Source organism: Pempheris klunzingeri, chromosome 13, assembly GCF_042242105.1.
Source record: "Pempheris klunzingeri isolate RE-2024b chromosome 13, fPemKlu1.hap1, whole genome shotgun sequence".
Classification (NCBI taxonomy): Eukaryota; Metazoa; Chordata; class Actinopteri; order Acropomatiformes; family Pempheridae; genus Pempheris; species Pempheris klunzingeri.
In genome coordinates this window covers 15,105,019-15,128,712 of record NC_092024.1, presented here as the reverse complement: position 1 = coordinate 15,128,712, position 23,694 = coordinate 15,105,019, and the positions used below count along the sequence as shown (strand labels likewise).

Below are 23,694 nucleotides of genomic sequence, written 5' to 3'. Positions count from 1 at the left end.
ATGATGAAAAAAAAGAAACAGATCCATTGCGGTAGTTTGGAGTGATAAGCCCCGCCTTCCTTTTTATTGAAAGTTAGTCTGACCAATCATTTCACTGAGTGGTGTTGGGTAACATTTTCGATCCACCAATCACGAAAGAGTTCATTGAGAGGAGACCTGCTACTGTGCCGTCTTTGTGTTGACATCCTCGGAGGATTGAGAGGTAATATTAATATTTTCATCATTTAATTCTTAACTTTTTTCGCCTAAGACAGCACTCCCCGATGTAGTGAAGTTTGCATATTTTTTTTACTGTCAGTTTACTAATATAGATCCTTTTGCAAGCGAAGCCGGCGCTTTCTTTTTCCACTAAGTCGCACCTGCTACTGTGCCACTGTTGGTGCTAGCCGGGTCTCATTGTTAGCGGCGTTAGCTAACCTAGCATGGGCCTCGTAAGATTAAATTGAGAGGAAATAAAGATAAAAACGACCCGGATGCATGTTTCCAGCACAGCTTGTGTTTCAGTGATATTAAAAGAACATGATGTTATATTCAAAAGTGTCTTATGCTTGTTACGGCGAAAGCTACTATTAGCTAACATATGCTAATGCTGATAGCGACACTCTGCTGCTAGCTTTGCAGTTAACTTGCTAGCCAACGTTAGTCCATTTGGCCAAGATGGCACTGAGTGAACTGCCAATGGTCTCGACACAATAAAGGTGTCTGCCCAATTGCTGCCCTGCTCAAATTAACCAAATACCAAGGTTTATACGGGCACACATTTAGCTTCTTCAGGTTTTCTCACTTGGCTAACTTAACCAAATAAACAAACGTGTTCAGTGGATATCTGCTTATAAGTTAAAAAAATTCTTGTTAAATCGCAATGGGTGTAATGTGAAAGGCCAAACTTTTTGCTCAGTTGGTCCAGTTCGTAACCATATTTCTGGTTCTGTCTTCATTTCTTAGTGTTTGAATGGATATTACCAGGTGCACGGAGAAATGGGTAAAACAAGACAAGGATACTGTAACCATGGAGCCCTCATTTCATAAATCATGACATTCATGCACAATTAATGTTACTTAAATCATCCAGTGAAACAGATGTGACCTTTTTGGGTGAAACATCTCCCAAACCCAGAAGGTATCAGTGGTTGTTAGCCTTTTGTAGCAGGTGCATACACTAATCCTAATAGCAGTGTGACCAGACATAGAGGTTTTAAGCAAATATTTCATTTGATTTAAAAACCACTAAGTTTTACTATTTGACTGTTGTAGGACAGTCTTAGGAACAAACTGCTATGATGAAGATTTTTTTTTTTGGTTGGTTGTTTCTAGCACGCACAACCCACACTTCATCCTTTCCATCATTTCTTTTTAGGAATCTCTTTTTCATGGATTATGCTGTTTAGAACATTCAGATTTCAACCATTTCACTTAAATCATTGTTACTGTAACTTGTACTGTTTTATGTTTCATTTTGATGGGTTTCATTTCATTCATGTCCCCCTTTTTTATTTTTAGGAGAGGCCTCCAACATCTTCCATGATGCTGTCTAGCAAGAAGTCAGACGCTGGCTCCTCTTCCTCCTCGTCTTCATCCTCTACGGGAGCAGCAGGAGGTGATAGGGTCCCGGTGTCTGATGCACAGACTGGTCCGTCAGCTTCTGCTGCAGGCACTATAGATGTAAAGAAGAAGGAGAGGTCATCCCCTAGTGGGGAAGCTGGTGGTGCCCCTTTGCCCCACCAAGCAGGTCCGGGGGGGGCAGACCAAGACTCAGCTGAAGTTCGCAGAACGAGTCGTCGCAAGCGAGCAAAAGTAAACATTTTAGGGTTCTGTTTCCTCCCTGTAAGCTCAGGGAGGAAACGATGCTGCCGAAATTGAAATTGAAATGATTGAAAACTGAAATGAAAAATACACCAATGATCAATTCGTGTGTGATCATTTAAACTTAAGGTGCAAAGTTGCTCTGCATCTTAAGTCACAGGTTCTTACTTGCTGCATCCAATTTTAGCAGCATGATTTCAGTGGTATTTGTTTTGTAATCCCAAAATGGTTTTGGCACCGTCCAGAGACGTGGGAACGCACCACCTTATGGTAATGCTGGTTTTAATGATGCTTTTATTGTGCCTACTGTTGCAGGTGGAGTACCGCGAGATGGACGAGAGCCTGGCCAATCTATCGGAGGATGAATATTACTCTGAGGAGGAGAGGAATGCCAAGGCAGAGAAAGAGAGGAAGCAGGTAATTCCTCCTCCAGCTCCACCACCAGAGGAAGAGAATGACAGTGAGCCAGAGGAGCCATCTGGTGAGTCTGAAACTTGATTCATCACATCAAAGCAGTGATCTCAAATGAGGATGAAAGTGACGTCTCTCTTGAGGAAAGAACCTTAAAATGCATAATCAAAAGCTCTGATAGAAAGCCTGAGCTTTTGTTTCAGAGATTCTTCTCTGCTAACATCATGGTTGTGCTTTTCACAGTCGGATAATGCACCCTGTGTTTGATTTAAATGTGGAACTCATTGCACATGAACGCTCTTTCTTTTGGTTTTAAATTGATCCTAAATGACACACAATGTTGCTAATAAAACAGTGATATGCATGTATATTTTTAGGTGTGGAAGGAGCTGCTTTTCAGAGCCGTCTTCCTCATGACCGCATGACATCACAGGAAGCCGCATGCTTCCCTGACATCATCAGCGGTCCCCAGCAAACTCAGAAGGTCTTCCTCTACATCCGCAACCGTACAGTAAGTGCCACTGTAAACACATGACATTTTCTTAAAAATCTAAGGACTATGAGATCATTGTTTCAAACATGTATGACTGCATCTTAATTCATTTTAACCTCATCCAGCTCCAACTGTGGCTGGACAACCCGAAGATCCAGCTGACCTTTGAGGCCACAGCTCAGCAGCTGGAAGCTCCATACAACAGTGAGACATTAAATTAAAAATTTTTTTCCACAGTCTATTTTCTTTCCTTTTTCTAGAAGATTGTTGTCACACAGAAGTTGAGATTGTATGTGCCTTTGTTCTCTTTTTAGGTGATGCTGTGCTGGTCCACAGGATACACAGCTATCTGGAAAGACACGGTCTTATTAACTTTGGCATTTACAAGAGGGTCAAACCTTTACCCAGTGAGTTGACTTCATTCATTGCACTAGTAAAACAACACTTATTAGCCAAATGTTGGTACAATCTATGTATTTTACAACCAGCTTTAATAAGAAGGCAAACATATATCTTGGAATTTTTCTTCCCAGAAAACAAAATCAGACCAAAAGTGGTTGGGATTTAGTAGCTACTCTGACTTGTAGATAAAAGCATTAAGAGACACTGACCTTGGAATGATCAGCGGTATAATGATACCCAGTTAATACTCCCCCTGCTTGTTGTTGCAGCTAAGAAGACCGGTAAGGTTATAGTCATTGGCGGAGGTGTGTCTGGCCTGGCTGCAGCAAGGCAGCTGCAGAGCTTCGGGATGGATGTTACAGTACTGGAGGCCAGGGTAGGTTAACAGGGTTTCTATCAATATCTTATTTCAGGTATATTAGTGAATTTGTCACATTTTCTCAACCAGATGTTGGAATAAATAATTTTTCAATGCAGGACCGTGTTGGAGGCAGAGTAGCCACATTCAGGAAGGGCAACTATGTGGCTGATCTCGGAGCCATGGTGGTGACAGGGCTGGGTAAGACTCAAATTCAGTTTTTCATGTGAATACTGAAGTCAGTCACAGCACTAAGTCAAACCATCCTATAAACCTTTAGTGTCTAAGCATTACCAGGATGTGTAGTAGGAAGTGTTTACTCTTTTTTTATTTCACACTAAGTGGCATCAACTGACTTCAGCAGCATATGCATGAGCTTGTGTGATGTACGATATGACAGAAATCTCACACATGCATTTAATTCTCAGTGACATGATTTTAGGCCGTTGCTGTTAACAAAGTGAGATGCTCTTCAAAAGAGTTCTACAGTTATTAAAGTCTACCTGTAGAGGGTGTTATTGTCCATGTTTATGCTGCATCATTGTCAATTGTGCATGTGTGTCCTTGTTCAGGAGGGAATCCCATGGCAGTGATCAGTAAGCAGGTTAACATGGAGCTGGCCAAGATCAAACAGAAGTGTCCACTGTATGAAGCCAATGGTCAGGCCGTGAGTATAATGATATATTTTATTCATTAAACTGACTCGTCTATTATCCTGCCGCAGCTATGCTCATCAGTGTAGGAGAATCCTAAGATATCTGTATGTGTGATCAAATATTTACCGTAGTTGTAAAAAGGCTTCATCTTCGGTTGATATTTGTTTATTCTTGCAAACCAAAGCCAATTACTTGATAGATGACAAAAAGCTAATGGCAGCATTGGCATGTCTGTGATTTACTGTCGCTGACTGATGCCTGAAAAATGTCTGCCTGGTTCATACTTCATACTTCATGTTTTTTGGCGCATAAGAGTTCCTTCTTGGAACAGAGGTACTCTGTATCTGGGTTTATAGCTGTTGTCCTGAGGTAAAGATCTGGTTTTCCATGAGCCACAAAAACACAATGAACTGGGGGTTGATGTAACTGTCTACCCTTGTGTGTCATCAACAGCAGCTCCAGTTCCTTTCGGAAGAGAGCAGACCAGAAAACAGCTATGTCCTAATTCAATTCAATTGGAAATAAACAGTGCCTTCCCTCTCATTTTTGTTCTGTCCGTCAAGTGGCAGCAACAGTAGTAGGATGTTTAGGTTCATGTTCAGGGCACTTCCATTGAAGTAGAGACGAGCCAGCAGGGCTCTTGAAGCAACCACATCATGTGTAACTGGTTTCCTCCTCTGCAGGAAGAGGCAAATTAAAAGTACATGCTTTACTTTTATACAAACCTGTTTTGAGGTTAAAGTTGTGTTTACTTAATGTGTTCTCTCTCTCTCTCTCTCTCTCTCTCTCTCTGTCTCTTCCACCTCTGCTTTTGTCTTCTCAACCCCTTCCATGTTCGCCTTTGGGGGACTGCTAAAGGGTGAACGGTGCACAAGTGTATGTATTGGTTTATTTACATAATCTATTCATGACCTAAATTTGAATCACTTTTAAAAGTCAACATTTCAGCTCCATCCGTTTCAGTATGACTTTGTGTAATTCACCATTTGTGACTGTCATGTAGGAGATGAGAGAAAAAAACAAGCAGCTCATATTAAATCTTCATCTGCTACAATAGGAGTTACAAAATAAACCCTTTTATTTGCAAAAAAGAAATAAAGGCAGTACAGGTCTGTTTAGACTAATGAAAAGTATTCTCAGATGTTGCAAACAAGAAGATTATATAATCATATAATGTATAAGGATACAATGTGAATTGTACCAGTTATAACACCTTTTGTGCCTTTTAGCTTTAGCTGAGTCTGGCATGCTTTGCTGTCTCTTTATATTTTGAGATGATTTTTTTTCCTATAGGTTCCATCAGTGCTGTCATTAGTGTGACTGATGTCCTTGTTGTGTTCAGGTGCCAAAAGAAAAAGATGAGATGGTGGAGCAAGAGTTCAACAGGTTACTGGAGGCCACCTCATACCTCAGCCACCAGCTGGATTTTAACTTCCTTAACAACAAGCCTGTGTCTCTGGGACAGGCCCTGGAGGTGGTCATCCAGTGAGTATGATGTACACTTCATGAGCTCACACACGTGAAATGGTGACTGATGTATCCTGCACATGTGTGCCCAAAGAAGAGATGTATACAGATACACATCTAATCCTAATCTTATGTCTGTGTGTAGGCTGCAGGAAAAGCATGTGAAAGATGAGCAGATTGAACACTGGAAGAAGATTGTAAAGACTCAGGAAGATCTCAGGGATCTTCTCAACAAGGTGAGCACAAGTTCTGTAGTGGGCAGATTTTCAAAGATATTTAATATTCAGATTCTGCCTTCATTACTAATTGCTTCCTGTTTTCTTTCCTCCTTCCATTGACTTCCTTCCTCTCCATCTCTGTTGCTCCCTTTCCTTTTTTTTTTGAAGATGGTGACCACTAAAGAACGGGTTAAAGAGCTCCATCAGCAGTACAAAGAGGCCAGTGAAGTCAAACCACCCAGAGATATCACAGCTGAGTTCCTGGTGAAGAGCAAGCACCGCGACCTCACCGCACTGTGCAAAGTGAGCTCCAACACTATTTCACAAAAAGAAAGAGGAACTGAATCATCAAAAAGCTTTAAGAGTGACATAGAGGAAAGTTACAATAGAAAGTTACACCGATATTTACAAGCTGCGGGCAGTTATCCACAGTGGTTGTTGTCCAGAACAGATTCCTATGTGACACTTTCATCACTTTCTCAGATCTGTCGGACCAGGCAGAAATCAGGCCACAGAAATTAAAATACTCGAGTCACAGCAGTTAAGTGTTAAGAGCTAACTATTTCCAAGTGTGTGTGCGGTGTTGTGGGTATTACACCGTGTCTGTGTTTCCAGTGGCTGTAATTTGAACTACTTTGAAGCAATATTGGATTTCCTGGCTTGATTATTAGATGTACCTGCCGGTCAGAAAAATGACCACCACAATATCCAGGACGGAAACTTTGTAGTTGTTCTAAAGGATCCATAACAAGCCTAAATCAAATAATTAGTAACACTGTTTATAATTCAGTCCACTTTTATGGGCTCCAGAGTCAGGGCGGATGCGTCACAGAATTTTAATGCAGCGCTACCCAAGTAAACCAGACAGGCTGTGTTTAAGTGGTTTAATGCCTCGGTAGGATGTATTATTAAAGTGAGTGCTGCTGTTTTATTTTTGGTTCAGATAAATCACCTCCATTACTGCTGTGTGTGTATTTTAGACGGAGGTTCCAGTTGGTTTAAACACAGCTGGTGTCTGAACTGTATTTGTCTACTGCCCATCCGCTGTCTGAGAAACCACTTCAAGGCCTTGATTCACAGTCTGACTGTCTTTATATATGCAGATGTGCAAACACATCTTCAGCGAGACAAAATGAGCATTTAAGAGTGTGTGTGTGTGTGTGTGCTCATGACATGCACGAGTACCCCATAAACTAAGACTTTAAGGCCAGTAAAGGGATGGCTGTGTCCGGATCTTTTTGCTGGGATACTTTCCATTTTTGTCTCCATTTTTAGTATTTTCCCAGATCTGCTTGCTAGCTTGGAGGCGTCAGTAGGACGTAACATTTTCGAGGCTTGTTGCTGTGTCCTGGGGTCTGGAGTGGTAGGTGGTATGAGCAGACTCTGTGCTGCTGTTGTTGTTGGCTCTATTGTGGTGAACTGATGAACAGGTTGAGTCAGCCCTTTCTGTCAAGACTGCATGTCCTTTTCTACATGATCTGAAACCCTTTGGGTGTGTACCTAGTGCTCACACGCACACGCACACGTGTTCATTCATGCAACATAGTCATATTTAGCTAAAGACATCACAAGCTCCTGAAGCCTGACACCCATTCAGTTTGATGTGAACTATCAAGTCTGAGTTTTATTTGAAATTAAGTGTATGATGGTAAAACATTAACACATTAGTAATATTGTAACATTAAAATATATTATGAATTGAAAACACAGCCATTGACAGTTTGCTTCTCAATTTTCTCATTAGGTTTTAGTTCATTAGTGTTCACTGGAATTTTGATTTTGATAGAAATTCATGATCATAAAATCTTGGAAATAAAAGTATCCATATTTTCCAGCACTTTTTAATATATAGGTGAAACTGAGACATGCTTACATGTCCTTGCTGTCTGCCTTGTGCATGTGTAGGAGTATGATGAGTTGGTGGAGATGCAGGTCAAGCTGGAGGAGAAGCTGCAGGAGCTGGAGGCCAATCCACCAAGGTAACCAGTCCCTCTGCAACATCAACACAATCTCTTTAACTGCTACTCCATCTCACTTTATTTGTTATCATATTATTAAGAGTGCACCATGGCAAAACTTTCTCACTGTTCATCTGCGTTTTCTTAGCATGCAGTCTTTTGTTACCATCGATACCTTCTATAGAACTTCACACTATATATGATACTACTGAACAATGGTTAAATTACACCATAATATATGATATTTTTCTCATAAACCAAAGGTCTATTTTGCCATTAGAAATGCCCCAAGCATACATCTCTAACATTTTTTTCCCTGTTTGGTACCTAGTTGTTACGCCTCAGGCAAGCCTAAGTCATGTTTGTTTGTTTTTTACATCAGTAAAACCTGTATATTTGAGAACCCAAGGCAAAAACATCCTAGGGTGCGGAATGGTTCAGTGGTATAAATAATTAAAATGCTGCTGTAGCAAAGCAATACATTTCTTGTCCTTTCCATAAAATAAGCTGAATTAAACATTCCTAAAGAAATGTTCCCAATATTTCAGCTGCTGTTTTACATTTCTGAACTCTCAGTAAGCACTCGTATAATGGCGTCTGAATTGATTAGTTTCATTTTCTACCACTAGGGATGATGAGGACAGTTGAGTAAATGCTAATTACAAATTTCCTGTTATTCATTAAAGCAGTTCTTGAGAAATTTCTGGAGTGTATCATCCCTGACCCAACATACCTATGGAGCAGTTATTTGAGTACAGCCAGGAACCGAGACAGCTGCTGCTTGTTGCTCTGGGTTGGATCAGTTTGTCAGCCTGTTCTGTAACTGCTAATGCAGGTCTCCAGAGGACTTCTTTTATTAATTGTTCTAATCAGAAGCTATCCAGACTAAGTATAGTAGACCGGCCATGTTGAGGAAATATTGGCTCATGTGGCAGAAATGAAAATAGTATTTAATTGTTATTAAAAAAATAATTGCTCGTTGAGCCCTGCAGCCCTTCGCAACGGTTATTTCAAACATGTTGTTACATTAGTACCAGGCTGAGTTGAGCACTTTCAGCTTGTGGGTAATTAAACTGGTGCCTGTGATTTCTGAATAGCTGTCAGCATACATAAAAGCACATATCTTTCCTTTCCTTTCCCACAGTGATGTTTACCTGTCATCCAGGGATCGGCAGATCCTAGACTGGCACTTTGCCAACCTGGAATTTGCCAATGCTACGCCCCTCTCCACCCTTTCTCTTAAGCACTGGGATCAGGTACGTACATGTACCCATTTTGAACTGTCAAAACTGTGCAGGCCTGTCAATGATCTTACATTACAAAGACCTTCTGACTTCTTACAATCTCATGTGCGTAATACGCAATTTCTAGTTTACCTATGAGACACCTTTGCCCTCTGTTTTATTACATTAGGAAGTTCACTGTGCTACTGGGATGACAAGCTCTTAATTTATCCACAGGATGATGACTTCGAGTTTACCGGCAGCCACCTGACCGTAAGGAATGGCTACTCTTGTGTTCCTGTGGCTCTAGCCGAAGGTTTGGACATCAAACTGAATACTGCAGTGCGGCAGGTCCGGTATACAGCCTCTGGTACGTACACCAAGTACAAGTGTCATCCGTCACTTCCACCCACAATGTATTTCATAACTGATGTTCTTACAGATGTACAGTGTGTGTTAAAAACGTGCACATCTGTTTTTTCTCCAGGCTGTGAGGTGATAGCGGTCAACACCAGATCGACGACCCAGACCTTCATATACAAGTGTGATGCTGTGCTGTGCACTCTGCCTCTCGGTGTGTTGAAGCAGCAGCCCCCTGCTGTGCAGTTTGTCCCACCGCTGCCCGAGTGGAAGACATCTGCTATACAGAGGATGGGCTTCGGCAACCTCAACAAGGTTGTATTCCTGAATAAGCATATGGTGTTTTGCATTTAAGCTTCCTTCCTGCTGCCCTTAACCAGTTCAACCAACTACAGGATCTCATTTTGTTCAGTCCAGATTTTATTTGTAAAACCTGAACATGTTTGATATAGACAAGATGTCCTCGAGTAGTCTGAGTAATCTGAGTGGGTGGCCAGAGATTGTACCTCCAGCCTCTACAGGATCTAGTGTGCCAAGTGTGATGTGCCACATTTTGTGCAAACTGAAATGAGTCATTGCGTTCAAATCCAGCCAGGTCTTAACTCATGTAGTGTGTTTCCGGCAGGATGGAGGGTTTGGTTCCCCAGAGAGACCCCCTGCCTCTGCTGCAGTGTCTTTATGCGGGGAACTTGACCTTCAGCTGTGGAAGGACAAAAATCAGCCATTATTCAGAATTTGATTGTATTCCTTGCAGGTTTATATATCTATGTCCACTCTGCGTAATAAACCCTTTCTACGTTTTGACAAGAAAAGCACAGATGGAATTAATCATCTTAATGATGGCTGAATTCCATTTAGGTGAGCCAGTGCCAGGCCTCTGGTGTTGTGCATGCTCTTACTGGGACACTTGATGGAATGGAGCCATCATTAATGTTATTATTTACACCGGTGCTTTTCCTGCTTTGACAAATCAAAATGTCTGCTGTGAAAAAGATCTACGCTCGACAAGTCAGAGCATCCAGCATGAACACATCCTCCTTCCCAGAGAAATCTCAGTGGGTAGATGTAGGATGGAGAGTGTGATCGATGAGCAGTGCGTTTGCGGAGGAGAGGCAGTCGGTGTGTGTCAGCGTGCAAATGAAAGTGTGTTTTTTTTTTTGTTTTGTTTTGTCAGTGTGTTAGTAATCCGATCAGAGTGCTCTTTCTGCGTCACTCCTGACCCACCAGCCCCTGCACACACTCTCTCTGTTGCTGAGCATCATCTGCAGCAGAGTAGTTTATCTCCTAATTCTACTGCAGCACTGAGGAAAATACTGCATTATTATGCAATCCGAGCTGCCACTAATGTCTATCTCCAGCAGAGGGCGCTCTAACATTCACACATTCATAACTATGAAGCGATGGCAGTGAATGTGCTGAACCTGGGATCTACTCAACAGGCACTTGAGCTTTTGATAAAATTAAGCACTCTGATTGTTGTGTGACTGTATTTTGGGTTCCTCCCCGTCTGAAGGTGGTGCTGTGTTTCGATCGCGTTTTCTGGGATCCCAGTGTCAACTTGTTCGGTCATGTCGGCTCTACCACGGCAAGTCGTGGCGAACTCTTCCTCTTCTGGAACCTCTATAAAGGTAATGGGATCACTTTTAGTTTCACACTGTTGTTGTAGATGAGTTGATGCAGGGTGATGATGATGCAGATTTCTGCTGCCCACTGCTTCTCTGAGGCACTCATAAAGCGTCTGTAACAAAGCGTGGCTTTTTCTCTTTTCAGCCCCAATCCTGCTCGCTCTGATGGCTGGTGAGGCTGCTGGCATCATGGAAAATATCAGTGATGACGTGATTGTCGGACGCTGCCTGGCCATTCTCAAAGGAATATTTGGCAGCAGCTCTGTACCACAGGTATGACATTTGTCCGCCCGCCCTTCTACACCTTGACCTTTCACTTGGCGCACTTCTGTAAGTTAGCCCCACCAAAGTATTTATTCCTGTCAAGTACAATGTCTACATAATTTGACAAAGCTGGAAGTTTTGTTCGAGTACAATTTTTCACTAAGTTTTTAAGATCCATTATTAATGCCTTTCCTGGTTTTTCCACTACTTTTAAGTGAATGTCAAACTTGTTCCTGAATTGACCCCTATAACCAGCACGACTTTACGCAGCGAGCACATGTGAAAGGCACTCACAAGTGGAGTCGTGTCCAAACCACCCGTCATTATAAATCATTTGCTTATGGTTTCAAATGGGATAAAATCATATGCATGGAGGCCAGTGCGGAACCGTTTGCCATCCAGCTGTTTACAGGTCCCTCCAATACCATCATGGAAACTCCTTAAAAGTATGTGTTGTTGTTTGTTGTCATGGCAGCCAAAGGAAACTGTGGTTACTCGTTGGCGTGCAGACCCCTGGGCGCGGGGCTCCTACTCGTACGTGGCAGCAGGTTCTTCGGGTAACGACTATGACCTCATGGCACAACCCATCACGCCCGGCCCTGCTATACCAGGAGCCTCACAGGTAAGCGGACAATCGCTAAAGAATCCTCGGTGCTGAGTTTGTGTTTGGCTGAGAACGTGACTTTATTTGTGTGTGAGGAAAGTGAGGGAGAGAGAAGGCATCCCAGCCTGACCACAATATGTAACCAAACCAAAGCAGAGCAGTTTATTCCCCACACAGATGTTTTTTTGGCTGTTTTGATGTCGGCCTGCTGATTGATGTGAACAAGTCATACTTATGGGTTGACTGATGACTTCTGGCAGTTTACTACCGCACTTTTTCCTCGCTCACCAATCCCCTATTTTCTTTTAATTCCTCATCATGTCGGGACAATCCAACATCCATCTCACTGGTTTTCCTTTCTTCCCGCAGCCTGTCCCTCGTCTCTTCTTCTCCGGGGAGCACACCATCAGGAATTACCCAGCTACAGTCCACGGCGCCCTGCTCAGCGGGCTCCGTGAGGCCGGCCGCATTGCTGATCAGTTCCTGGGTGCCATGTACACACTTCCTCGACAGGCCACTCCCACAGCTGCCAGCAACCCTCAGCAGGCTCAGCCCACCCCCAGCGTCTGAAACTGCCTCTCCCAGTTGCTGTTGTGATTTTCTTAAAAACAGAAACATGGCATTACATTTGGTACGTGATGAGTGTATTTGATACCATGTGGAGCATGTCTGCAAAACACATCTATTTATGTGTCCCTGTCTAAATACTACATGTACATACAACCCAGAACCAGATATCATATAAGACAGATGACCAACTCAGCAGCACAGTCTGAATCCACTAAAACTGTTCTGCTTTCCTAAGCAAAAGACATTTCCCTCTGGTGTCATTCCAGAGGCCAAGTCTGTGTTGTCTTAAGGCTTAAACATAGCCGTGTGCTGTAGCCGTATGCCTCCTAAATTTACTTTCTATCATTTAGGTTGCAGAGTGTAGTGGAAATAGTTTGTGTTAAAAGCTAAAAAAGACAGATGTGTTGAAAGAATTGTTCATGTTTTTTTGTTGCAATAGCAATTTAAGTATTTTATTATGGTTGTCATCACATACTTTTTTATATCGTCATGTGTTTTGTTATTAAAAGAAAACTGAAATTTATCACGAAATCAGCATGTTTCTTATTAAAAGTGTTTCTGAATTTCTCCGATTTGGAACAAAATGCTTCCTGTCCTATCATCACCTGCATGTGCAAAAGTAACATGGATGCTTCTACTTTGACCCTACAATGACCCTCCTCCATTGCAGGTCTGGCTGCTACCCTTGGTCTGTGGCACTGGATGTGTGAGTGTGTGTGTGTGTGTGTGTGTGTGAGGCAGAGATGAGGGCCCCTGGCAGCAGCTCCACAGAGTGGGGGATCTGATGAATGAGGGGGGAGATTAAAATGGTCAACCATGAGCTATGAGCTTTTCTGTGGAGTTTTATGTCAGGGCTCTGTGCCCCTCTGTTTCCATGCACTCTTCAGCGTCACAGGCCTTGTTTTCCCCCTCGAGATGTGGTTATTATTATCGTGACCAAAGGAGATGTTTGATGTAACAACAGTAATTTGAGCTGGGGTTTTGGACTGCAGCACTCTGGTATTTTCACCTCCCTGGTAAACCATCGGCTCAGAGCAGTGTGTTACTGTTGACTGGTGAGGTTATTTTTCATAACAGTCTCAAGCCCACATCAATTGATTACTTGATACAGATGCATACAAAGTGTGATACGGAGTTCTAAAAGTCCTCAACATGTCCCAGCACATCTCATGTGATTCAAAGGTGTGGCGTGGAATATATACACCTATACAGGCACAGGCACCCTCAAGGTGCTGTCATGTGTATTTTGGCCATCGTCCTTAATAATTAAATATTAGACAAATGCAGAAATGAAATAGTCAATGTTCAGTTGTTTCAGCTTTTGTCAGAACAGTATTTTTAGCCCTCTAAATGGGATAGCTTAAGGGATGGCAGTGTTGGTTTTCCAGTCAACTACATTGGTCCAGCCTGAATTATCTTAACAGCTACTTGATGGATTCTCACTAAACTTTGTGCAAATGTTCCTGTTCCCTAGAGGGTGGATCCCCTGACTTTGTCCTCTAATGCCTCCATGTGTTTAATATTTGGGTAAAATATCTGTCGTATGGATCGAAATGAAATTTTCGTGCACACATTGTCCAGTACTTTGGTTGATGACCAAATACCTGCAAAACTAATGACATTTTACTGCTATTTGGCAATCATTAGCATGCTCACACACTCAATGTTACCATATTCATCCATATGGTAAACAACATACCTGCTAATCATCAGCATGTTAGCATTTAGCAGAACCTCACAGCACGACCTCCAGAATGGCTGTAAGATCCACGTCTGGCTGACAATGTGAATCGTTTTTCTAAATTACATAAATCCCATATAACACGTACAATAATGAGGCTTCTAAAGTTATTCAATACTGCAGGCTCGAATTCAGTGATGCTTTGGATACATTCCCACAACCAACATCTGCCTCAGGCTCTCCTGTGACACCTGTTGTAGGCAGCGAAGCCTCATTCTCACTCATACTCCTCCATCTTCCTCCTCCTCCTCCACCTGCCTGCAGTGCAACTCAAGTGAGTCATTTCCATGGTTGACTTCACAGCACTAATTCAGGTCAGGCATCAGTGCTGAGGCTCAGGAGTACCAGGGCCCAAACAGGCACCACTGTGTTAGGGCAACACCTCCCTGCATCTGAACTTAGGACAGATTAAACCACACAAGCAGGAGACAGCGTTAACCCCTGACTCTCAACCATTTTGACACCCCACAAACAAACCAAGGCCCAGTCTTAGCTCCTTTCTCAGTACTAAATGAAGATAAGTGAGGATTTAAAAAAAAAAAAAAAGATCTGAAAGAAGCAACTCCAACCTTTAAGAAGCCTTTAAGAAGATTTTGAGAATCTGTGTGGGAGGTTAGAAATGAAATCTTACTTTCATTGAAAGTAAAATGGAGAAATTAAGTAGAGCAGAAAATTCGAAAAGGTTCACGAGATAGTTGATTTTGGATCAAGTGGAACACTTTGACTTTATTGCAGAATATTTCAACTGTGTCAGAGAAATCTTGGACCAGAAATTCAACTATTTTTTATGTATGCAGTTATCTAAATGTCTATTTATTTGAATGTATAGTTGTATATAAAGATGTGTAATGCACAGCTTGGCATCATTGAGGTTATTAGTATTTTTTTTCTAAATCCCAGAGCAGGAGGTGTCGTCCACTAACAGTAGCCTCAATGGACCAGAATGCAACGCAGCCGACCACCAGGAATCATAGCTTTCTACTAAAAGATTTTGATTTTTGTCCTATCGTACTCTCCACCTTCACACACTGGCCATGCAACTGAATTCAACACATTCAAGCTCTTTGAAGTTGTACAAAACTGTTCGGAGGAATGTAGGAAATTATAAGGCAGCTTGAGGTTCAAGAGGTAAAATTAAACAGTTTAACTTAAAAAGCGGTTGAGATGCGCTGAGCGTTACCTTTCCCTAATCCTAATAAAATACCCGAGGATCAAAGCTCAGCTACTTTCATACCATAAGTGAGATTTATCAGATTGTGTCGATTAGGTTGTTTAAAGTAACTTACAGCTGCAGGATCAGAAGTGCTGCCTTTCACAAAGCGAGGTGTAGCCGTTTAAGAGAGAGTTGTGTGTGTGTGCTGACTTTGCATTCCACAACAGCTTGTGGTTTTCCTCTTTGTACCTGACCAATTTGCCTCATTTGTCTGCCTGCTTATTTTGCATACCGTCAGCTGCTGCTCTCTCTGCTCTGTTCAAATCACAGGATTGGACACACACACACACACACACACACACACACACACACACACACACACACACACACACACACACACACACACACACACACACACACACACACACACACACACACACACACACACACACACACACACACACACACACACACACACACACACACGCTTGTGCAGCTATCCTTAATAGGCATTAACCTCCATTCATTGTAAGGAATAAGGAAACCATAAGGAATTCATGCATAACTCTAACCTTTACCTGAACTCCATTCACACCTCACCCTTAACCTCACAAAAAAACATGCAAACGTACACATACACAGAGGCTGAACAACTTCGAAATCAAAACTTGCTGAGCTTGTTCAGCAAAAAGCATTAAAAGAGATTAACGTGCGTAGTTAAGTTTTACACACGATCAGCTATGCACACACATACTGACACAGGTTCCAACACGGAGACGTGTTACAAACAGGTCGGTTTTTATTTTTATTGGAATACATATGGTTTGCTGTACAGTTGGCAGCTTCAAGAGACCTACATGCAGAGTGCGCCAGCCACAGTAAGGTTAAAACATGCACAATGTATTAAGTCTAAAACAGGAAAAAAAAAAAAAGCCACACAGTCCACCTGACGTTGCTGACACACTGAGAAGTAATAATAAATCATAAAACCTTTTTGATCTGATTTCATTACGCATACGTTTGTGTTTGACACCTCCGCCTGTCAGTCTCCTCCTCCTGCACAAAACAAACTTATCACCACTCAGCAATAACAAAAAAAAAACAAACTGTTGATTGTACAGGCCTGAAATTCTTGTATCTGTGCATGTATGAGTGTAAGAGAGATGTAATCCAGTCTTTTAATTCCTATTTGATTATTTGTGTGTGTGTTTATATATATACATACACGTGTGTCTGGGGCCTGCACGCTTCTTTGGCAGCACTTACAGACATACAGCACAGAAGATGTACAAACCCTGAATTTATGAGCGAGGGAGAACAGAGCAGTGGAGAGGCCGGAGCGCCGAGTGGTCCGCGATAAAAACGGGACGACACATGGTGAACCACTCGGCGCAGCAGATCCTGCTCAGCTCTGATAAAACGCACATAGCTCTCATTCTTCAATGACTATGACACAACCCTGGCCTCTCTCTCTCTCTCTCTCTCTCTCTCTCTCTCTCTCTGATCCATTGTGTGCCGTCATGTCTCCAGGTCGTGAGAAATGTCTTGCATTAAGATAACACACAAAATACAGGAAGTACTCTCCAGGAGTGTAATAACAATGACGAAGATACATTATCTCGCAAAAAAAATATCATTCTTAAAATCAAGATGGACAAATACTTAATATATCTCAATAATAAGGCCCACTTTACAAAATTACAAGATTTTCCTTAAATAATATCTATCCGATATAGCTTCCAAAATAAGAAATCTTTTGTTAAACAAAGAAATAGAACATACATAAGCAGAAAATGAAAAAAACAACCCTCAAATCAATTATTTCCCCTTAATTTCACTATCTTAGAGACAGGGTATCCATCTGAGGAAACACAGGCACCGTCTCTAATTGTAAACTGGAAATACTGTGGAATGATTTTGGCACAATGTTAGAAGGCTGAGATGGAGGCATAACAGGGTGCGATACCTCAAAAAAAATTAATTAATTCGCTGAGTGCACGCCAATTTACTTTCTTTAACTGCTAAGATGATTCTTAAATACTCAAATTTGGCTGGTGCAAAAACACATAACATATCTGACGTGGTACATTCAGCAAACAGCTACTGACGCACAGTTTAAGTACAATTCTGGGACACAAAAGAGGAAACTTTTTGACGAAGGGGACTAAGGGGGCATTAGTCGTTTGAGGTCTTAAAGTTAAGTGCTGGTTAAGTGCAGATTACAGCCTACGCCACCCAATGACACCATGACCCTGGCTTCACAATGGAGGCCTTTGAGGACAAGGGCCAGCTCACTGCCTGAGAGCCACTTTCTGCCTCGCCACTCCAATCTCCACTAAGTACATTCTAGTCTACTTTATGAAAAGGAAAAAACAATGACTTGTAAATAACGGATGTTTATACATACACCAGCAGAGCTTAGGAAGATTTCCGTTAACTCTTTAGTTGGTACTTAAGCAGAAAGCCTGTTTACCGTCCAATGCTTAACCACCTCTTGTCCTTGTAGGGCTTTTCAATCATATCATGTTGTCAATGTTCTGCTCCAGCAGCAGCCGTCAAACTTCTTCTTCTCTTCTCTTATTCTCTTATTCAACAAATGTTCTGCGAAACTGTTATCAGTGAGGGAGGAGAGGGACTGACAAAAAAACTCTGAAACAGCCCCCAGCTGTTTCTTTATAGCGCCACAAATGCCATTGACGTCTTTAAACCTGTAAAGTCTTCACTTGAGTCCCAAATGACCAGTCGGTACATTCCACCATGTTAACACTATGCAGGCTCCCACCACTGGAAGCAATGAATAAGACCTACTGCATGTAAGTGGTGGCACGTAGCCCAAAACTATGGATAGAAGACTCAACTGGTCTTTATCTGGGCACACAGATCCCAGGTAGGTTTCAATGGACGGAGTGGATGTACAGTCGGGTGTTAATGTACTTTGGGGCCTTGTAAGGAAGAAAGGTAGCATGTATGGAGGAGGGTGCAGTTTCAACTTTGCCCCTTAAAAAGCCCTGCTTTCTTTGAAGCCCGTCTCCAGGAGGGAAACCCTCCAACGCGTCATAAAACCTACAGTTTCCGACAGCTGGACTCTTGCTGGGACCCCCCCGCCCCCGACTCAAATACTCTCTTCAGTGTGAGGGGAGAGGGAAAGGTTAAGGAGTAACAAGGTAACAAAGGTAGGACACATGAATGATAGAGGTTGCACAGCATAGAGGTAGTGAGGACGGGTTAAACTGTGGGATTGTTTGCATGGGAGACTACTTATTGCGCAGAGGAACACAAGAACTTCGCGGGGGCAGTAAGGCGGGGTTGAGGAGGGCATTCGTGTTAGCACTTGCATCACCAAGTTGCTATAAACAGTAATCCAGACCCACAGTGATGTCAGCTTCAAATATAAAAAACACCAATCTCTGGCCCTGCATGCCAACTCTGACAAACACACGTTCACGCCCGTCATTCAGCACCTTCTTACTCTGGGATCTGCAGCGGCTTAAAACACACCAGTTCACATGTCGAGCTCACTGACACATTAATGACAACACGCACCGATGGACGAGCACACCACGGGTATCTCTGGCAGCGTGACCGGAGTCAGAACTGGACATTCGATACCCTGGCCTGATTTAATTATCCCTAAAGTGGACATCACTGCCAAGCGGCCTGTTTTCCTCCCTCCTGTATTTAGAAGCCCTGAGTCAAGACATAGAGACAGGATTAGATGCAGCCCTGACCTCTGACCTTTCAGCTACCCAGGGAGCTGCCCATCCCTATCTGGTGACAGGCCTCTGGCCTTCGATTAAAACAACAACAACTCTCTGAACCAACAACACATGTCGCCGCAGTTTAGGGCTAGGTTTTCCCTTTAGGAAATGAGAATCCAAGGAAGATGCAGAGAAAAAGCAGGATGGTGGAAGAGAAGGAAGAGGGATGGATGGACATTTGAAAGGAAAACTGGAATCAGTTGAACACAAGAGAGATTGGAGAAGACTATATGATCATCAAGTCCTGGCATGTGCACTGAGAGCTCTGAACAGCACGTCTGCTCTGTCTTTGCTCTATCATAAAGCCAGCAGTGGCCATGAAGAGGCCACATGGCAATCCTTTCTGAGGCTGCACTGCACCCTGTGACTCTGACAGACAAATCCAAAGGACATAGCTTTTTGGGCAGTGCGGTCTATATTCTTTAAAAGGGTACTTTGAAGTTTGAAGTTAGAAAAAAAAAAAAAAAGAGAAGCTTTTTTTCTCAAGGAACCTTGTTTTGACATCCCTCAGGGAGGAGTTTCCTCTGAGAACCTCTTTTGACGCTTAAACCAAAATACTTTTATGATGTTCCATACAACCATCCTCAAAATGTAAAAAATGTAAAAGTTAAAAAAAGAACCTCACAATTAGCATTGCATGTCATTTATCTGCACAGAAAGTGTAAGAACATGGTGCAAGTCTGAATCTGTTGGGATGATTTACCTCTCTGACTGTAACTCAAGGCACAGATGAACTCACTGTAGATATTTCTAGCAAAAGGTAAAAGTAATGAACATCAGTGAAAATGTGCATTCTGAAGGTAAACAAACATTTCAGTTTGGACTTCGCAGACTCATCACCACCTACAATCTGCATGTACAGCATGATGACTGAAATGGTTACTGACATTGCATGGGGGGGGGGGGCAGTTTGTTGATTGCATATAATCTCCTGCTTGCATAAACAGTAAAGTGACAAAGCTCATGAAAACAGGACTCCTCACAAGAAAGAACCTGTACATATATGGAGACTAATAAATATCACAGCTAGATGCCGGCTGGTACAATACAGGAGAACTGAGAAATGTAGTCAGACTGAAACAGGCCGTTCCCAGCAGGGTCTGACTCAACACAGCATTAGAGATCCATAACAGCAGAGGAACCAGATGGAGTTCGGGCTTTCAAAGTCCCAAGTTCTTCAACAGATCCCATATGTCCCAGGATGTCACAGTTATGGTTACACGGCCTGCAGTCGTGTTGGATTGGTGCATCAAGCCATCAAGTGATGGGGCGTTCTCAGCTGCATTCAATAGCGACATTCATAAATTTTGTTGTGGGATCAAATTTGTCACATTGCAATGAATCTTGTGTCTCAGATCTTATATCCAGCAGGATCCTGTTGAAAGACTCAAACCTTACATAAAAAATTGACAAAGTCACTGAGGTTTGCACTATTTCCCTCAATGAAAACATCTTATTCTATTACTGGCCGCTACTTAATCAGTTTCTATGGCACCCCCATTGCTGCAGTGGCCACCACCAATGAGAGATTGCTCCATTATACCAAATCCAAGTTGATATCTTATGATGCAACAAAATAATACACCTCTCTAGAAATAAGAAACAGAGATAAGCTGGGACGATTCGCACGGCGAACCCAGTCACACACAAGCTGGACAGTTCCTTGTGGTTAGAAGTCTTGTCTTCCTATGACTGGCTGGATGACAGGCTGACATGTACACAGTTTTTTTTTTTTTTTACAGCAGCTCTGAAAACATGTCCATCTTGCCAGGCCTGGCTTGCTGGTAATCCAAAGTCCAATGTTCAGTTAAAACAGAAACTCCATTTCGCTATGGCTCTCTCAAAATACATGAATGAGGACAATTGCAACAGCTGTGAAACAAAGCACCATGGAAATTGTAGCATGGTTTGAGGTTATAAACAATGCCCTCCCCCTCAATTATTCTTTTTTTCTACATGTGCATTGCATTTCATTGCGTGCAAACTACGATCTTTTGTCTTGATATGGTTGAGTAGAAAGGGAAGGGATAATGCAGAACAGGAAGCGAATTACAAAGAATCAAAATAAATGGTGAAAATGGCAAAAAAAAAAGCATAAATAAGGTCCTGGTTTGTCGGAAATAATGCGTGCTTGAGTGTGCTCCTCAAATGCAGCCAACCAGCAATCCTTTAAGCAGAGTGCATGCTGAGTCACAATCTTTCAAGTGCTCTTTATTTATTACTTAGAATCATGCAAATGTTTGCTCAACATCGAACACCCCAAATTAAATCTAGTTTGAGGTTGCATGCCAGAAGTGGTGTCATGGGCTAAAAATAAACCAAAAGTTAAAAATGTGCATGTGTTTACTTGTTGTTTGTGCATGTGTTTGTATGGTTGTGTGTATACATGTGTGAGAAAATTGGGAAAAAAAGCACATATGGCTGTCAAAGCAAATATGAGTTCGGTAAGAAAACGTGAATATCATGGTACGAGCCGGCAAACATGGTAATTCGCTTCCTGTTTTTGGTCACATTTCATGTAAAGATCTTTTAGTTTGTGAAGAAATTTGCATGAAGATCCAGCCCAGTGAGATGAAGATGTATATTAAACATCGTACTGTTTTTGATTGAAGATTGGATTGTTCTTTCAATGACGACGGAAGGTTTCAAATTGTGATGCAGAAACGACACATCCGGCTCCATTGAGGTCAAAACTGTAATGGTCCTCTGAGAAAGGCATTCTCAACGTCTGAGTCCTTCCTCTAACTCTCTTTAAACCTTCTCCGGCACACAGGAAAATCTCCAGCAGTCCCCAGCATGCCAACCTCTCCCTTGTCAAGTTTCGGGATTACACTATAATACATCCAACGCAAGAAGCAGAAGAGGATACATGGGCTGGTGAGGCGACCTCCAAAAACACTGTACAGGCACTGTCTTTCCATTTATGCCTCTTTTGGGACAGAGAAAGTTCCGAAATAGGAAGAGCCTTTCACGTCTCGGCATACACTCGGGGTCAGAGTAAGGATGTCTGTGGTTTGTTGTTCTTTATGGCTGCGACTGCTATTTTTCTTCTCTTTGTTTGTTATAAAAGCTGTAGATGTTGACTTTTGGAGATGGCGGTATGGTGTAGCCACTAGTTGATGGGAGACTGATGTTTGGCCCTCCTTGTGCCTTTGAGAGCTAATGGAGTGCTGTTAAGAAAAAAATAAGACAGAAAGATCTTACTTTTATTTAATATTTTAATATTTTAAGCACAACTATTCATGTTAATTAAAAACATGATTGGTCCGTGTTGTCCGAAGAATTTCTTAGAAAAACTGCCAGTTTCAATTGGAACACTTCCAACAAAAATTATTACAATTAAACCTGAAGGGTCTTGGTCAGGTGAACATGTAAAATGTGAAATTTGTTAGTATACAAGTCAAGATGTATGAAAAGTAAATGAATCAATATTTACATGGGTTTAAATGAAGCTTTTCCTTCAAGAACATTTGAAAAAATCCTTCAATTAGTGCTTTAACAATATCATTCTTTAAGGAAACTGCTGAGGAATCAGGAAGATATTCAAAAGTTATGGACAATAAAGAATCTCTCTCTACACTTGCTTGCAGGTTTAGCTACAGTACAATAACATGCAGTAAACCTGGGGCTTCCCTCTGGGGGTAACTCTACTTATTCAGCCGCGGCACAGCTGCCACCATGATGGATGTACTAAACTTAGTGCTTTAAATGTGCTACAGCAGTCTCGGGTCAGCTTGATACTGAAAATTTGATTCGAAACCCCCTTAAGAGAAGAAACGTCATTGCAACAGAGGTAATTAACGTCACTTTCCTTTAATTAACGAGTTTCAGGAGTCAGAAGCAAAGAAAAGAAGAGAAAAGATCCTGCTCTCTCCTACCTGTCCTCTTGCTGTAGAAGTCCCGCTCAGACCCAGTTGGTCTAATGATGTTCAGATTGACGGTGGCTCCACGGTCTGCCCCCCACTCCGCTCCTCCCCTCAGCTCTGGCTCCTGACCCCTGGCCCCGACTGGACCACAGCTCTGCTCTGGAGGAGGCCCCTGTTGTCTTGGGCGCGCGGTCGTAGGAGCTCCCCAGGTGGTGAGAGTCACTGCTGGGTAGCTGCCGCCTCCAGGAGGCCGGGCTGTGGCCCGGGTTTGGGCTGGGTTCTGCGCCATCAGCAGCCTGGAAACGTTAGATAAAGAAAATTCTTGTTCAAGGTCTGAATTGGCAGCTGCTTGTTCTTGCATGAGTTTAATAAGTGGATTGGTTTGCCATTGGCTTGGTCAGAAACACAAACATTACAATAGAGGCCACTTCATTCTATCCCATGTTCTGGGGTTGTGTATAGGAGCTCTGGGCATTTTGTTTGGATGGTTTGGAGCCTTGTTTGGACTTTTACATTATGTGGGCATTAAATACATGCTGTTTATGTTAACTGGTGTGTGACAAGGAAAGTCTGCCATGTGGACTTGTGCCAGGGGAAAAATCCCCAACCAAAAACCCCAAACATAACCCAAGCTGAGAGATTTATAATTTGGTGGGCTGACTAGAAAACAAACCCCAAGTTACTAGCCTGTGGTGGCTACAACAGCACGTCCCCTCTTATAACCTCAGTAACCCTGCTCTATGAAAGCGAGAGTTAGATGACGA

The 23,694-nt window shown here is 42.4% G+C and overlaps 2 protein-coding genes across 3 annotated transcripts in view; one reads left to right on the top strand and one right to left on the bottom strand.

Moving 5' to 3' along the window:
• Positions 1-153: 153 nt before the first annotated feature.
• kdm1a (lysine (K)-specific demethylase 1a) lies at positions 154-12,935 on the top strand. 2 transcript variants are annotated; one of them, XM_070842827.1, is made up of 22 exons: positions 168-202; positions 946-982; positions 1,501-1,794; positions 2,119-2,284; positions 2,592-2,725; positions 2,833-2,911; positions 3,022-3,114; positions 3,379-3,485; positions 3,587-3,668; positions 4,040-4,134; positions 4,982-4,999; positions 5,466-5,608; positions 5,736-5,826; positions 5,977-6,111; positions 7,714-7,787; positions 8,911-9,022; positions 9,227-9,359; positions 9,477-9,664; positions 10,863-10,977; positions 11,120-11,247; positions 11,714-11,860; positions 12,212-12,935. In XM_070842827.1, the coding sequence occupies exons 2-22, from the start codon at positions 953-955 to the stop codon at positions 12,410-12,412; spliced, it is 2,565 nt and encodes an 854-aa protein (XP_070698928.1). In that variant the 5' UTR covers positions 168-202; positions 946-952; the 3' UTR covers positions 12,413-12,935. The 2 variants fall into 2 exon arrangements, with proteins under 2 accessions (XP_070698929.1, XP_070698928.1); XM_070842828.1 differs by lacking the exon at positions 946-982 and having other exon boundaries at positions 154-202.
• Positions 12,936-19,292: 6,357 nt separating this feature from the next.
• Positions 19,293-23,694, bottom strand: part of luzp1 (leucine zipper protein 1) — a 46,085-nt gene continuing 41,683 nt past the window's right edge. The window contains exons 7-8 of the mRNA XM_070842106.1: positions 22,943-23,226; positions 19,293-22,234 (exon numbers count right to left, since the gene is read on the bottom strand). Of these exons, the coding sequence (XP_070698207.1) occupies positions 22,984-23,226 (243 nt within the window). The 3' untranslated portion in view covers positions 19,293-22,234; positions 22,943-22,983. The remainder of the gene's footprint in view (positions 22,235-22,942; positions 23,227-23,694) is intronic.

Coding starts and splice junctions, on each gene's coding strand:
- kdm1a (XM_070842827.1), top strand. CDS start 953: ATGGATATTACCAGGTGCACGGAGAAATGG. Junction 3,669..4,039: donor CATGGTGGTGACAGGGCTGG/GTAAGACTCAAA, acceptor GTCCTTGTTCAG/GAGGGAATCCCATGGCAGTG. Junction 7,788..8,910: donor CTGGAGGCCAATCCACCAAG/GTAACCAGTCCC, acceptor CCTTTCCCACAG/TGATGTTTACCTGTCATCCA.